At 40.0% G+C, this 15,765-nt stretch overlaps 1 protein-coding gene across 1 annotated transcript in view; it reads right to left on the reverse strand.

Annotated features, from left to right (window-relative positions):
• Positions 1 to 15,765, reverse strand: part of LOC122642099 (chloride channel protein CLC-d-like) — a 56,380-nt gene that overhangs the window by 14,310 nt on the left and 26,305 nt on the right. Inside the window, exons 6-11 of the mRNA XM_043835514.1 lie at positions 14,630 to 14,704; positions 12,087 to 12,175; positions 11,827 to 11,967; positions 11,664 to 11,734; positions 11,404 to 11,483; positions 11,071 to 11,220 (exon numbers count right to left, since the gene is read on the reverse strand). Of these exons, the coding sequence (XP_043691449.1) occupies positions 11,071 to 11,220; positions 11,404 to 11,483; positions 11,664 to 11,734; positions 11,827 to 11,967; positions 12,087 to 12,175; positions 14,630 to 14,704 (606 nt within the window). The remainder of the gene's footprint in view (positions 1 to 11,070; positions 11,221 to 11,403; positions 11,484 to 11,663; positions 11,735 to 11,826; positions 11,968 to 12,086; positions 12,176 to 14,629; positions 14,705 to 15,765) is intronic.

Genomic DNA, 15,765 nt, shown 5'->3' on the forward strand with positions numbered 1-15,765 from the left:
TGTATAAGACTCCTCAAAATATGAGCTTGATACGAAAACCCTAACCCTAAAATCGATTGTTGTCAGGGTTTTAGAAAACCCTGAAATTGAGATCGATTTAGGGAAAGGGGGCTGTAATTGCTAATGTAGACATGTAATAGATGCTGACCAAGGCTGCTAGAATGGAACCTCCAAGATGAACAATCAATCTCCAGTAAGAGTGAGACCTGATCTTTAAAGGGGAGAGACTCCAAAAAATCGCAGAAGTAGAGCAGGGCAGCATTACAGTACTACACCAGCATAAAGGACCTTCTTCAAGCCTTGAACTGATGAAGGAGAGTTCTCTTTTAATGTTAGAACCACCTCCAAAGAACTCGAACAGCAGCAAACATCCCTAGCCCAAATCGATTTTTATCAGGGTTTTCCAAAACCCTGAAAAGAAGAGATCAATTAGGGTAGGGGTCTTCAAAAAACTTGGATAGGTGCAATATTGAGGTCGATTGGTCCTTGAAGTGGGAGTAATCAGCCCTCCAAAAATTAGCAAAAACTGAAACCTGAAAGTTAGGGTTTTTGGCAGGTAACCAAATTAGCAAGTTAAGGAATTTTTGCTGTAGAAACAAATCCAGCTATCAGAAAGGGTCCAAAATTAGGTTGACTAGGGCTTGTAGTAATAGGGAATCACCCCCAAAAGATCAGCTGCATCTGAAAAAGGAAACACAAAAATCGATTGGAATCAAGGTTTTGAAACCCTGACTAGTTGAGATCGATTAGGGTATGGTGGCTGGAATTAATTAAAGCTTGGAGAAAAAGGAAATAGGGAATGAGGATAATGGAATAGGGTAGAAAGGGGCTGGAGAAGGGTGCATAGGGAGCTCCAATGGTGGAAGGTCAGCCTTCAATAGTAATAGGAAGTTAATCTCCAAAAAATTCTGGAAAACCCCAAATCGCAAAGATGATTCCCGCAGTATTTTACTATAAAAAAGTAGATAGAATGGATGAGGGCAGCAATTAAATCATTGGTCAGGGATTTTACCTCATTAGTGCTGCCCCCTTACAAGGAGAAGAAGAAGAAAACCAGAGAAAGAGAAGTCGAGAGAGAGAGAGAGAGAGAGGGAGAAGAAGGAGAGGTCGATTGGAGAGATGGAGTAGGGTTTTTTCTCTTTTTCTAACCGAGATCAGACCAGCTCTGATACCATGTTGGCAGAATCGTGGGTTAGAAAGAGAGAATGAGAGAAAATAATGGTTTTGTTTCATTGATAGGTAAGCCCCTCTACTTATAATAGAGGAAAAATTACAAAGAGATTAAACTAGGCGATGTAGGACTAAAACCCACATAGCCCACTTACACTAATAACATAAGAAGAATAAAACTACCCCAAAAATACCAGAATACCCCCATAGTATTCTGGATTACATATTCCAACAGATTTTTTACCCATTGTTCATGTTTCCCATATGATTTCTTTATGAATTCTTACCCATTATCCCCTTGATTTTCCCATATAATTTATTATCCATTATTCTCTTGATTTTCTCATATGATTTATTGCCCATTGTTCTCTTGATTCTCCCACAAGATTTATTGTCCATTGGTCCCTTGATTTTCCCATGAGAAAGAGATGTTTCTCTTTTTCTATGGGATGGTAAAAGAGATGGTTTATACATGTTTTATTACACTCAAGCGAATCCACATGTAAACCAATTCCCTGTAACCATGAAAAGAGATGGTATGATTAATCCTAACCAGACCACAAATTTTATGTAATTCCCATTGTCCTCATGGTTTACCCACATGATTCATTGTCTATCGTTTCCATTGGATTACACAAACAAATTCAATGATTTCTAGCCCATTGCTCTCCTAGGTTAACCCTAAAACTAAGTCGTTCTCCCATCCAGATTAGGGTTTCCACTAGTAATATCAAAAAAATAAAAGAACTTTTGTATAAAAGTAATAATTGTATTTGAGCAAATTGTGGTGCTCAATATTCAAATTTGGAGCTGTATCTAATTCGAGTACTTGGAGTTTGGAGGATCGAATTAACACGTTCACAAATTGAGGTAAGTGGATTATAGTGAGTTTATACCACAGGTGTATGGTATGTTTGACTTGTGTTTTGTTGAGTGTTTGTCATTGGATGTCATATGCTTATAATGATTTGCATTGTATTTGTTGATGTATGACGATTTAATAGTAAGAAAATGTGCCTTATGATTGTGTAAGTAAATTCTAGTGATAATGAAATTTGTGTGTAGTGATTGAGAAAGTGGTTTTGGGATCTTATTTGTGGATTTTTACTTGTGTTTTCACTTGGTGTAATTTTAAAGGTGTAATTGTTAAAGAGAGTGTTTTGAAAGTGTGGGTGTTAAAGAGAGGTAAGTGATGCAAGTGTTTAAGGGTAAATAGATTGCCCCGTGCCGGTGGAGTCATAGCGACCAGAGAGGTATTCCGTGGAGCCATAGAAATCATACCCACTGTACACAAATGAGTTGTCAGTAGTGTATAATTAGTCACAGAGTGGATGACAACCTTAAGTGATCGTAAGTGATTGTAAGGGGGCCGTGTTCCTCTCGTGTTATGGGCGGTGACAACATGTTTCCCTCAGTGTTGGCTAAAGTGATAAAAAGGGTGATTTCAAATGACCGAGTTCTTTAAAATGTGTTGGGTTATCAAGCAAGTGTTTTATCGAGTAGTACTGTCTTGAAAAAATTTAAAAAGTGTTTCATTTGATTGTTGTGAATGCTTGATTGTTGTTATTGTGTTGTGCTCTTGCTATTTTCTGTCTTACTGGGCTGTTTAGCTCACCCCATTTTTAATATCACAGAGGTTTGAGACGGAGGTATGCTTTTGGTGGAGAGTTCGAGGGTGACTCGAACATTTATTTTCATTACTCGCTATTTTATTTCAATAAATGAATGTAATAGAGAGCAGTTTCAGAGGTAACCTTTGATAGATTGGAATTTAAGATTTTTAGTTTGGACAAACATTAGACTGCCACCAGTAGGAGTTTTGGGGATTTAATGCTATTATTTGAATATTTTATGTTTGAGACTAGAATTTTGTGTTTTGTTTTGAATTATTCCACATGATTTTAGCGATCATTGGATCAGCGCCCATGAAGGCTGTACCTTTACCTGTATCTGGGTTTGGGTCGTGATAGATTCCATGTGCCATAGCCCAGAACTCTACTTCAACACTAGACCTTGCCACAACATTTTGTTTCTTGCTGAGCCAAGTGACAAGGTTTCCTCCTACAAATGAGCAGTACCTTGAAGTAGACTACTGATCAGAAGAGCCACCCCAATCTGCATCGGTATATGCCTTAATACGGAGATGATCATGGGGAAACAAAAGAAACCCTTTTCCCAGAGCTAACTTCAAACAATTGAGAATGGGAAGAACAACAGTCATATGTGAAGAATAAGGGTCATGCATGAACTGACTAACCAAGCTCCTTGCAAATGCAATGTCTGGTCTAGTATGTGAGAGATAAGTTAATTTCCCCACTATTCTCTGATAACGGCCTTTATCAACTTATTCACCATCTTTATCCTTCGGTCGAGTACCAACTTCCATAGATGTATCACATGGATGGCAACCTAACAAACTAATCTTAGATAAAAGATCCATGACATACTTCCTTTGAGAGAGAAAGATGCCCTTTGAAGAACGAGCAACTTCAATCCCGAGAAAGTACCTAAATATCCCCAGATCCTTTATTTCAAACTCACGCCCTAGGAAGCTCTTCAGACGAGAGATCTCTGCACCATCATTCCCTATCACCACAATATCATCGACATAAAATATGAGGATAGTAACCTTGTCACCAGACTGTTTGATGAACAAAGTATGATCAGCATTACTTTGTTTGTATCCTACTGAAATCATGGCCTTGTGAAATCTGTCAAACCAAGCCCGTGGAGACTGCTTAAGCCCATAGAGTACACGCTTCAGTTTGCAAACTATCCCGTAAGTTTTTTCAGATGAGAAACCTGGAGGAATCTCCATATATACTTCCACCTCAAGCTCTCCATGAAGGAAAGTATTCTTAACATCAAGCTGCTGCAAATCCTACCCAAAATTCATAGCACAAGATAAGAGAATATGAACAGTACTCAATTTCGCAACAGGAGCAAAAGTCTCCTGGTAATTAATCCCATAAGACTAGGTAAAACTCTTGGCCACCAGTCTAGCTTTGTATCTGTCAACAGTACCATCCATCTTCTGCTTGACTATAAAAACCCACTTACATCCAACTGGTTTTTTTCCTAGAGGCAGAACAACAAGGTCCCATGAATTATTTTTTCTAAAGGCATTCATCTCTTCCACCATAGTTGCTTTTCAACCCTTTGCATTAGCAAATGCTTCCTGCCACTTCTAAGGAATAGAAATAGAGGAAAGAGAAGACACAAAAGCATGATAAGAAGGAGAAAGAGAATCATAAGAAACAACATGAGATATAGGATGTTGGGTACATAATCAAATACCTTTACGGACAGCAATAGGTAATTCAAGAGAAGAAGACTTACCAGACAGACTAGTAGGCTCTGGCTCAAGGGACGGTGATGGGATGAGTAAAGGCGCCGCAGGGGTGGTGGTTTCCAGTTGCTTTTTAGAAGTTCGAGTGAAAACGTAAAGGTTTGGCCGCTCAAGTCTTCCCTGAAGTTTTTCAACCTATCTTCTAACAAAGCTAGGAGTAGGCTGCTCCCCCTGAATTGCATCCGAAGAAGGCCCTTCTTGAACAGGAACCTGATCCGGTATTTGCTCCCCCTGAAAAGGAATAGGAAAATAGGTGCAACAGGTGGTGTGGTTGATGATGATGGTTGGGCAGTAGATGGTGATGGATGGGCAACAGGTGGTGATGGATGGGCAGCAGGTAATGTAGTTGGCACATCTTCACAAGCCAAGTCTAACTCCCCCTGAAGATGTGACGATAAATACTATGGTGAAGACTCATGAAAGACAACATCCATAGAGACAATCACACGGCGAGTGGGGGGATGATAGCACTTGTACCCTTTTTGAGTTGTAGAGTAGCACAAAAAGATACACCTGATGCCACGAGGATCTAACTTCCCATGTGGACGATGATTGCAAGCATAACATACACACCCGAAAAACTTTGGACCAATATGAACCAATGCATAAGACTATTCCAGGGTAGGAAGAGGATCCATGCTGAGAATCTGGACTCTAATTTGATCATATTCAACATTGAGTCCAGCCAAAAAATCATAAACTCGAATATTATCAACATGTTTGCAATAGGCAGCAATATCACTAGCAGGGGTGGGCTGATAATCCGAGTAATGATCAAGTTTCTGCCAGCACTTACAAAGCTCTATATAATATTGAGAGACAGTTAATTCATTCTGTTTTGTATCATGAATCTTCTTCCTCAGTTCATATACTTGAGCATCATTCCCAACTTAGGAGTAGGTTTCTTTGGCAGCCTTCCATATTTGGGCAGCAGTGTCCAAGAGAAGATAACCAGGGGCTACAGAAAAATGCATGGAATTGAGAAGATAAGACATTCCCATGGAGTTATGAGATAGCCATCGATCCTGTGCAGGCCCCTCTTCATCGGGTTTAACAAGGCTGCTTGTAATATGTCTTGTGAAGCCACGGCCAACAATGGTAAGGTAAGTGGCTCTAGACCACATCAGGTAGGTCCCATCTAATTTAGTGGGAGAAGCAAAAGGAAGGTACTCAAGATAAGAAGAATCATCTGATTCAGTTGTAGTGAGATCAGACATGATGTTAAGAGAGTATGATGGGTTTCGAAATTCCCACAAAATTAACCCTCAGAATATGCTGAAACTTGGGTCGAATTTCCCTTTAGTGATGGGGAACAAGTCCTCCAAAAATCAGCTACTTCTGCTTTAGAATTAAATGCTTGAGTGATCAATAGCATCACCAAGCCCTTTATTTATAATAGAAGAGAGAGAATAAAAATACAATAATACCCCCCTCATAGCCGACTCTAATTATGAATCGGTTATAAAGGGAAAAACCCCATAATGCCCCTCGGGCTACATAACTCAACAAGGCCCAAACTAAGTTCAGTTGGTTGAGGCCAGACCCTACAGTTCTAAATATTCTAGCCCAAGTTTCAATTAACTCCAACATAGTTATCAAGGCGGCAAGGTGTTGGACAGGGTCCAAAATCCAAGCGACACCAACAAGGCAGACCAAGGCGTCCAAGGTGCCCACCTAGGTGCCTATCAATTATAAGAGAAAAAGATGAAGAAGGGAAATCGAGAAAGAGAGAAGAAGAGAGGATGTGCAACTTGGGAGTTACAACATGAGTGTAATCTCCCTCTAATCTTCAATAAATAGCCACTTAAAGACAAAACAGGAAAACAGAAATAATAAAAGAAATAAAAAACAATTACCAATCTACCCTCCTCACACCTCTCGGAATACATAACTCTCGATAACACTCCCCCTCAAGCTGGAGCATAGATGTTAATCATGCCCAGCTTGTTACAAATATAATCCACTCTTGCACTCCCCAAAGACTTTTTGAACACATCTGCAGGTTGTTCTCCTGTACGGACATGACCAGGAGAAATTAAACCTCGTTGTAGCTTCTCTCGAACAAAATGACAGTCAACTTCAATGTGTTTTGTTCTTTCATGAAACACCGGATTTGAATCAATATGAACAGCTGCTTGGTTATCGCACCACAGTGTCATTGAAGAATAATCAACAAAACCAAGTTCAGCCAACAATTGTCTTATCCACATCAATTCACAGGTAGCATGTGCCATAGCCCTGTCCTCTGACTCTACACTGGAACGAGCAACTACTGTCTGTTTCTTGCTCTTCCAAGACACCAAATTACCTCCAACAAACATACAATACCCAAAAAGTACTTCAATTTACCCAGATCCTTGGTCTAAAATTTTTTCTGCAAGTATACCTTCAAATCTTCAATACCAGAAACATCATCTCCTGTAATGACTATATCCTATACATAAACCACAAGAAATATTTTCCCTCCACCAAAGTAGCGAAAGACCACAGAATGATCACTACCACAGCGTGTCAGCCCAAACTCTAACACAACCTCAGTAAACCTGCCAAACCAGACCCTAGGGGACTGTTTCAGCCCATACAGACTCATAGTTCGAGAACTCACGAGATCTCGCGATCTCGCAGAGTTTCTGGGTTTTTGGAAAAGCCGAGACGAGACTGCCTACGAGTCTCAAAAGTGCAATATCTCGGCGAGATCTCGGATCTCAGTTGGATCTCGGTTGTGACCCATTATTTTAACCCACCTACCACTTAAATACCTGACCTAATTGGACAAAACTCGACATATCTCGGCGAGATCTCGGATCTCGGGTTGACCCAAAGTTGAGGCTTCAAGTTTTAAAAAAAAAAAATGCACCAACTCGGCGAGATCTCGACTCGTCTCGGTTTTTCCAAGAGTCAAGTTGGTACCGAGACCCGAGTTTTAGTTCCTTGATACAGAGACTTCTTCAACTTACACACCAGCCAGACTCCCCCTGAGCAACAAACCCCGGAGGTTGCTCCATATAAACTTCCTCAATCAAATCCCCATGTAAAAAAGCATTCTTGACATTTAGCTGATACAAAGGCCAATGGTAAGTAGCAGCAAGAGAAATCAAAATGCGAACAGAAGTAAGCTTCACTATAGGAGAGAAAGTATCCAAGTAATCAACCCCTTATACTTGGGCATAGCCCTTCGCAACAAGACGGGCCTTCAAATGAGCCAAGGATCCATCAGGATTTACCTTCACCACATACACCCATCGACAACCATTAGCAGATTTACCTGAGGGTACGGGCACAAGATCCCAAGTCTGATTCTCTTCCAATGCCAACAATTCCTCATTCATAGCAGCCTTCCAACCAGGACTGGACAATGCTTCTGCGACAGACTTAGGAACAGGATGATTTTCAACAGTTTGTAAACCAGAATGAAAGGTGGAAGACAAACCAACATAGGAAACAAAGTTAGAAATGGGGTGTTGAGTACAAGCCCGAACACCCTTACGATGAGCAATAGGAATATCAAGATCAAAAGGAAGTTCCAAAGGAGGAGTAGTACTTGTCTCAGGATCTGCCGGCGAAGAAGTAGATGTGGCAGAACTCGCAGGAGCAGGGGTCCAAGTACATACTTTCCATTGGTGACGTTTAAACACAATAGGTGGAGGAGCCGGTGATGAGGCAACCTGTGGAATAGAGTGGACAATAAACGGGAAGATCATCATCCAAGTCGGACAAAGTAAAAGATGAACTATCATAGGGAGTAGATTCAAAGAAAGAAACATCAGCAATAACAAAATATTTCCGCAACACAAAAGAATAACAACGATAACCCTTTTGAGTGCGAGAATACTCCACAAACATACACTTGAGAGATTTAGGATCCAACTTGGAGGCACTTGGACAATAATCTCGACTATAACAAACACTTCCAAATACTCGTGGGGGTAAAACAAATAATGTCATAGAAGGAAACAACAAAGAAAAGGGAATACCACTACGTAAAACAGAAGAAGGCATGCGATTAATGAGATAACAGGAAGTCAAAATAGCATCTGCCCAAAAAGATTTAGGTACTTTCATCTCAAATAATAGAGAACGAATAACTTCCATTAAATGTCTATTCTTCCTCTCAGCTACACCATTTTGTTGTGGGGTGTAAGCACAAGAGGACTGATGAATAATGCCATGTTGAACCATAAATTTAGAAAAGGGGGAAGAAATTATTCCCTTAGAATTATCACTACGAAGAATACGCAAAGGAATCTGAAATTGATTATTGACTTCATTCACAAAAGCACAAAAAATTGTTAATAATTCATAACGACATTTTATTAAATAAAGCCAGGTAACCCTGGAATAGTCATCAACAAAGGTTACAAAGTAACGATGACCCAAAGTAGACACGACAGGACATGGACCCTACACATCTAAATGAACTAAAGAAAAGGTTGGTCAGACCATTTATTGACTCTAGGGGGGTAACTCACACGATGAAGTTTCCCAAACTGACAGGACTCACAATTCAAACTAAAAAGAGATCGAAACCGACTATCCAAAAACTTTAAACTCTCCAACGAAGGATGATCCAAACGACAATGAATCTGGTGGGGTGACGCCACACCGGTACACGCCATAAATGAAGTGTCCTCAAGTATGTAAAGTCCCCCCGACTCACGACCTCTACCAATCATCTTCTTCGTCGTAAGATCCTAAAATACACAAGAATCTGGGGAAAAGGTTACAGAACAGTTATGAGATTTGGTAAAACGATTAACAGAGAAAAGGTTGAATGGGAAATCAGGTAAGTAGAGAATAGAAGATAAAGACAAAGAAGGTGTAACATGTGTAGTACCAAGACCAGTTACGTTAGCTAAGGAGCCATTAGCTAAAGTAACACTAGACGAAGATTTGCGGAAGGAAGAAAGACTACCTGAAACACCACTCATGTGATCTAATGCCCCTGAATCAATGATCCAGGGACGACGAGTAGCAGTCGAAATACAGGCAGTAGCATTACCTGTCTAAATAAAGGTGGCGGTTGGAGGCTAGGCTGACTAAGAAATCTGAAATAGTGTAAAACAGACATTCTTCATCAGACATCTTCACGGTCTTACCCTCAGGCTGCAGAGATGCAAAAACAGTAGACTCAGTAGTGGTAGCTGAATTGGCAAACTGTTGCTGAGGTGGTTTTGCCATGAAGTTTCCAACAAAAGCGTTGGATATGTCCAGGACGACCACAATGATGACAAGTCCTCACTTGCCCCGAACCAACAGGAACACTCTGAGTACCCAAGGTAGGTGGTTCACTAGAACCAGCCCCACCACCACGACCACGAACAGCACCACTATTACCATTACCACAAAAAAAAAAAAAAAAAAAAAAAAACCCACAAGTCTTCAAGCTTCAATACCCACTCCAATCTTCAATTGTGGACTGTAGAAAAGAGAAGGATCCCACGAAAGCTGTAACAGTGCCTTATTGCTCTGATACCATGTCAATTATAAGAGAAATAGATGAAGAAGGAAAATCGAGAAAGAGAAAAGATGAGAGGATGTGCAACTTGGGAGTGACACGATGAGTGTAATCTTCCTCTAATCTTCAATAAATAGCCACTTAAGGGCAAAACAGGAAAACGGAAATAATAAAAGAAATAAAAACAATTAACAATCTACGCTCCTCACACCTCTCGGTATTAGCTACTATAGCTAATACCGAGAATAAATAACTCTCGATAACAGTGCCCAAGGCGACCAAGGAGCATCGACGCCAAGGTGTCGCCTAGGTGACGCCTTGATAACTATGAACTCCAGTCAAGATGGGTCATGAGTAACTAATGCATGTGTGCTGGAAAGGAGATTAATTAATTCCAGTCCAAGAAGTCAAGAAGTTTCAAGAGCCATATGTGCTGAAAAAGAAAAGCATTAATTAATCAGTTGTAACTAGTATCTAAAGTAGTGAAGTCTTATTTCAGTCAATAGGTCGGTATCCTTGCTAGTTGTGAAAGACCTTGAAACTGTAAAACCCATTAATTGGTGAAAAAGTCTAGGAGGAAGTCTCCATAAGAGTCTAGAACCCTCTTAGCCACTCTATATAAGGAGTTGCCTTTAAGCTAAATGGAACAACAGAATTTGAATGACATCTTGGTTCTGGTTCTTGCCAATAGCTGTGAGAAACAGTTTAGGAGAGCGTCCCATATGAGGTGAGAAATCTTCAGGTGAGAGGCTTAGGTGTGAGTGAGAGCCTCTACCATATATCCCATCTTCTTCTCCTATTCTCCCAATCGATAACCCTGTTTATTTTCTGCTCTCACCTCCCTAGGATCCTTATCCCATAAGGGTTCTGATTATGTCGGCAGGACAGAACCAGGACCTCATCACCATAGAGGGTTGAACCTTCTGTACTCACTCAGGGCGACAATAGAATTCAGTGCTTTTGTCATAATACTGTCTTCCATTATCAAAGACTCAACTGGAAGCCAAAATACTTGCAGATGTTGCATATGGATGCAGATCTCCAACTAAACTTGAAATAAACGACAAAGGAACCAAGTTGGAACTTGGAAGCTTACCCTCACATAATTTCCATACATTCCTGGCGGGCGTGGGCATTCTATACCAGAATTAGCTTCTGTCTCTGGGCATGGGCTGCATTTTCTTAAAAGTGGTAATCCAAAGGAAATTGCTGATGTCATCAGAGAGATAATACAAACTTCAATAATCTGCAATCATGGACAAAGTAGAGGCTGGAATTAGTGATAGACAACTGCAAAAGAACAAGCATATAACAAGGAAACCATATAAATTAATGAGCCAAACATTCAATTACAAAATTTCCATAGTTCTTTCTTATGGATTTTTCTAACCCCAAGTCCACAAAAAAAAAAAAAAAAAAAGACTATTACCTTGACTCTATTCCCTTTCTTGTGTAAATATTGACGACGCCAACGAGTTATATAAAGAGTAAGCTGATTAAATAAGGCACCTGACAGAATTAAGAAAAGCAATAGCAACCCATGTGGATCAATGAAGGATGCAAAGAAAGAAAAACATACGCACACACAGAAACTGTAAAATATCTTTTTTTCATCTTTCCGTTCTCTTTTTTTTTATATTATAAAGAAAGTAACACCATCATAAAATCTCAGCCAACAAAACTACCTACCAAGAAGACCTCCAATGACCCCAATGAAAGCCATAGGCAGTAATTCCTCAAACGAGTAATCCTCTTGACCGCTACAAAAGGAGTACTATAGTCAAAATGGAAATATAAGGAAATGCTCAATAAAGTCATTCGCACAGAGAATACGAAAGGTTCTGATTCTAACCCAGATATGTCCCAAATTATGAAACCACCAGAGCCAAAATGCCCACACTTTCCACTTCCACACCAGGCCATTGCAGTACGAACAACAACAGCCACAACAGCAGATGTGAAAAAGACACGCCACATAAGTTGACTCCTCCACCTTCAACAAGAAAACTAAATCAATTTGTATAGGTGTCTAAACCAACTCAATTTTTGATTGAACAAACAATTAAGGTCTATAAATATATAAATGCTTATCAAATGAACAAGATTTATTACCAAGATGTAACCTCTTCAAGTGCAAATAACACACCACCAACTGGAGCTCTAAATGCAGCAGCAACTCCAGCTGCACATCCACAGGTTACCTTTTGAAAACATTAGAAACCAGTGAAAATGAGCATAATTCACCAGTAATTGTGCCTTGATTATTATGACACTCGGCACTGGCAATAGTAAAGTTATATCTCTCTAATATTTCCATATGAAAGATAACAAAGATGTTGCTTAGCTTAAAACATTTTCCCAAGATGATATTGCTACACATATACATACACATATACATACACATACACGTAAACATAAACATTAAACATACAAGATGCAGACTTCAAATTAAGACAGAAGTGGCCGATTGAGGATAAGTCATGTTTATCTAATGGGTGACTGCATTGTCAGAAATAATTGTATGTCAGAGTTGTAGAAAGTAACATATATGAACATACAAATGGCAATAAGCAATGAAACAGAGAAAAGTCTATTTGGACCAATTTTTGTCTCTATGTCATGCTCTTTTGCATTCTTCCTGTTCTTTTTGCTCTTTTCTTTTCCTTCTGTTGGGGCTCAGGCCTTTGAGGGTCCCGGCTCCTACAATGTGTGTCAAGCAGGTCAATAGACATGCCACCAGTCAGCTCAAAAAACACAATCTTTTTCCAATCCCACTATTTGCAGATTTTGGTGTGCCAAGAAGACACAGCCCAACAAGATAGTGTATCATATGTTAATAAAGCATTGTGCACAATGCAAGACCCGAAACATGCACCATCAGTCGTGGCCATAGTTGTCATGGCGTCGCCATGTCGCCGCCATGGCATCCTGGCGTCGCCATGTCGCCGCCATGGCATCCTGGCGCTGGGGGAAAGGGCATATTGAGGTCCGCCATGATATATGTATAAATATCGAGCGATATGGCTTCCATGGCGTCGCCATGGACGCCATACCACGATATATGGGTATGTCGACCAATATTTGAACATTTAATGTATAAAAGTCAGGTTTATATATATATATATTTTTTTAAAACGATTTAATAACTTAGATGTTTTTTCGTTAATGTGTATTGGAGGTGTAACTTGAAAAGTTACACCTGCAATACACATTATCATAAAACTTAAAAATATTAAACATAATAGCTTATACCCTAATGGGGGGAAATAGAAATCGCAAAAGGGAAAATCGAGAGGAGAGGGATCGTGACACCGACAACGGTAACTTCCTCGCTTCCTGCAACTCTCGAGTCTCGGCAGCCTTCAAAGTTCGAACTTCGAACTTCTCCGGCAACCTCCAGGACTCTAACTCTCCAAGTAAGTAAATTTTTATTTTTTTTTAATTTGGTTCTTCCTCCTCCCAGGCAGACCTCTTCATCTTCTTCTTAACTTCTTCTTCTTCAGTTCTTCTCCTCCCAGCCTCCGGTAGTGATTATAGCCAGTAGTATCGGTTTTTTTTTTGTTTTTTCTCTTGCCTGCACAGCCACATTTACACACACAGAGATAGGGAGAGAGTTGAGAGACAGAGGGGGGGATTTATTTCAGTTAGTAGTCCTCGACTCCTCTTGGTTTTTTTTTCTTTTTTCTTTTTTCTTCTTTGCTTGTACAGTCACAGAGACAGGGACATAGTCGAGAGACAGAGGGGGGAGGGATTTATTCCAGTCAGTGCTGCAACCATAGTCCTCTCGGTTTTTTTTTCTTTTTTCTTTTTTCTTCTTGCCTTGCAACTAGCTTGCTTACAATGCAGACCTTGGGACTTCTTGCCTTGCAATTGAGTGCTTCCACATAGACAGAGAATGTATTTTTTTTTTTCTTCTTCTTGCCCTGCACAGTGCACACATACACATAGTGTCACACACAGAGACAGGGAGAAAGTCGAGAGACAGAAGGGGGGAGGGATTTATTACAGCCGAACTATCTCTCGTTTTTTGTTTTTTTGCCTTCTTCTTGCCTTGCGATTGCAGGTTGCACACACAGAGAAGGTGTTTGTTTTTATTTTTTCTTCTTCTTACCTTGCACACAGCACACGACCACAGCCCACACATACACAGTACACACACAGAGACAGGGAGAGAGTCGAGAGACAAGGGAGGAGGGATTTAATAGTTATTACAGCCAGTAGTCCATCACTATTCACTATTCACTATTCACTGATATAATAGTTATTACACTTTCATGAATTAAACCATAGTATATTAGTAGTACACTTTCATGTTGATTTTTTGATGTTATAGGACATATATTATAGCATACTAAATGACATTAAAAATAGAGAAAATAAAAAATAAAACATGGTCGACATGCTCGCCATGGCGGGCGACATGTCGATATATCGACGTGACACCCCTCCACCGACTTGGATCGCCGTGACGCTGTGACAACTATGGTCGTGGCATTCCCAAACAGCTACTAAATGGAAGACAGAAAACATTACTAATCTGATTCAACCTTAAGGATCCCCAGCACTCACTAGACCTTGCTATGAAACATCAATGACACCATTATCTGACAAATGCAATTTGAAATGGGTAAATCTATGAGGCAAATATCACTCACAAAATCACGGCGATCACGATCACTCTGGAACACTTGTAGCCACCTTGACCTCAGATGATATTTCGTAGATCCACCCTAAATTGATTTGCAGCATCAAGAATAAGAAAAGAAGAAGATGAACACGTAGGAAGACATGCCATAAGACAAGAAGAGTTAATAATATGATGTTGACTGCAATCTGGAAGAATAAAGAGCGATCTGGACTATATTGGAAGTTAAAAATAATGAAGTAAAGATCAGATCAGCATATTCATGCTTAAATAAAAAGAGTCAAGAGCACAAGCACATAGACAATAAGAACAGTTTGCAACAATAGGAACTAAAAAAAGATATACCAGGAGTGTGTGCATATACACTTACATATGTGCAAAGAATGTGAGGGCATATGTTACCTGCAACCATAGTTGTCACGGCGTGTAGGCGACCCAAGGCGTTGGAAAGGGTCCAAAAGCAAGCGACACCAACTAGGCGACGCCTTGACAACTATGTCTGTAACAATAAGTTAAAAGGAACAGGTCCCTTGCTCACATCATGTACTTTTGAGTTTTCCAATTTCCAGAAACTTCAAAAGGTCATATTTATCGATTTTCTTTGGTTACCTTTCTAATAATCCTTTTAGGATAAAAAAGTATCTCCTTTTGTTTAGGAAACTAGATCCTTTTAAATCTCTGTTTTTACTCTTCTTCTTTTTTTATCTCTCCCCTCCTAAAATTTCGCCCGCCTCACGCAACCTTACTTATCTCTCCCCCCTCTCACAAAAATCCTTCTCCCGCATCCACATCGCACAGACATACAGTCAAAACTTCCCTTCCCTTCTCTCTCCTTGCCATTAAAATCCCTCTCCCCCATCCATGTCGCATCACACGCACCCTACCCACCTTCAAAACTCCCCCCCCCCTTCTTCTTTCACACTAAAATCCCCCTTCCCCAACAGGCCATGCAGATAGGGTATGTAGGTTGGCAAGGTGTCAAGCAATGGCATCTTGCAGCTATTGGAAAGCTGGTTATGAGAGATCTATCTACGAGACACATCGGTGAGATGCAAGATACGCTTTGATACACATGGATATACAAGCAAAACTAGAGTTTTTAAGCATTATACTCTATAAATAAGCAATAAATAAAATACCATATTA

Source organism: Telopea speciosissima, chromosome 10 (genome assembly GCF_018873765.1).
Source record: "Telopea speciosissima isolate NSW1024214 ecotype Mountain lineage chromosome 10, Tspe_v1, whole genome shotgun sequence".
NCBI lineage: Eukaryota > Viridiplantae > Streptophyta > Magnoliopsida > Proteales > Proteaceae > Telopea > Telopea speciosissima.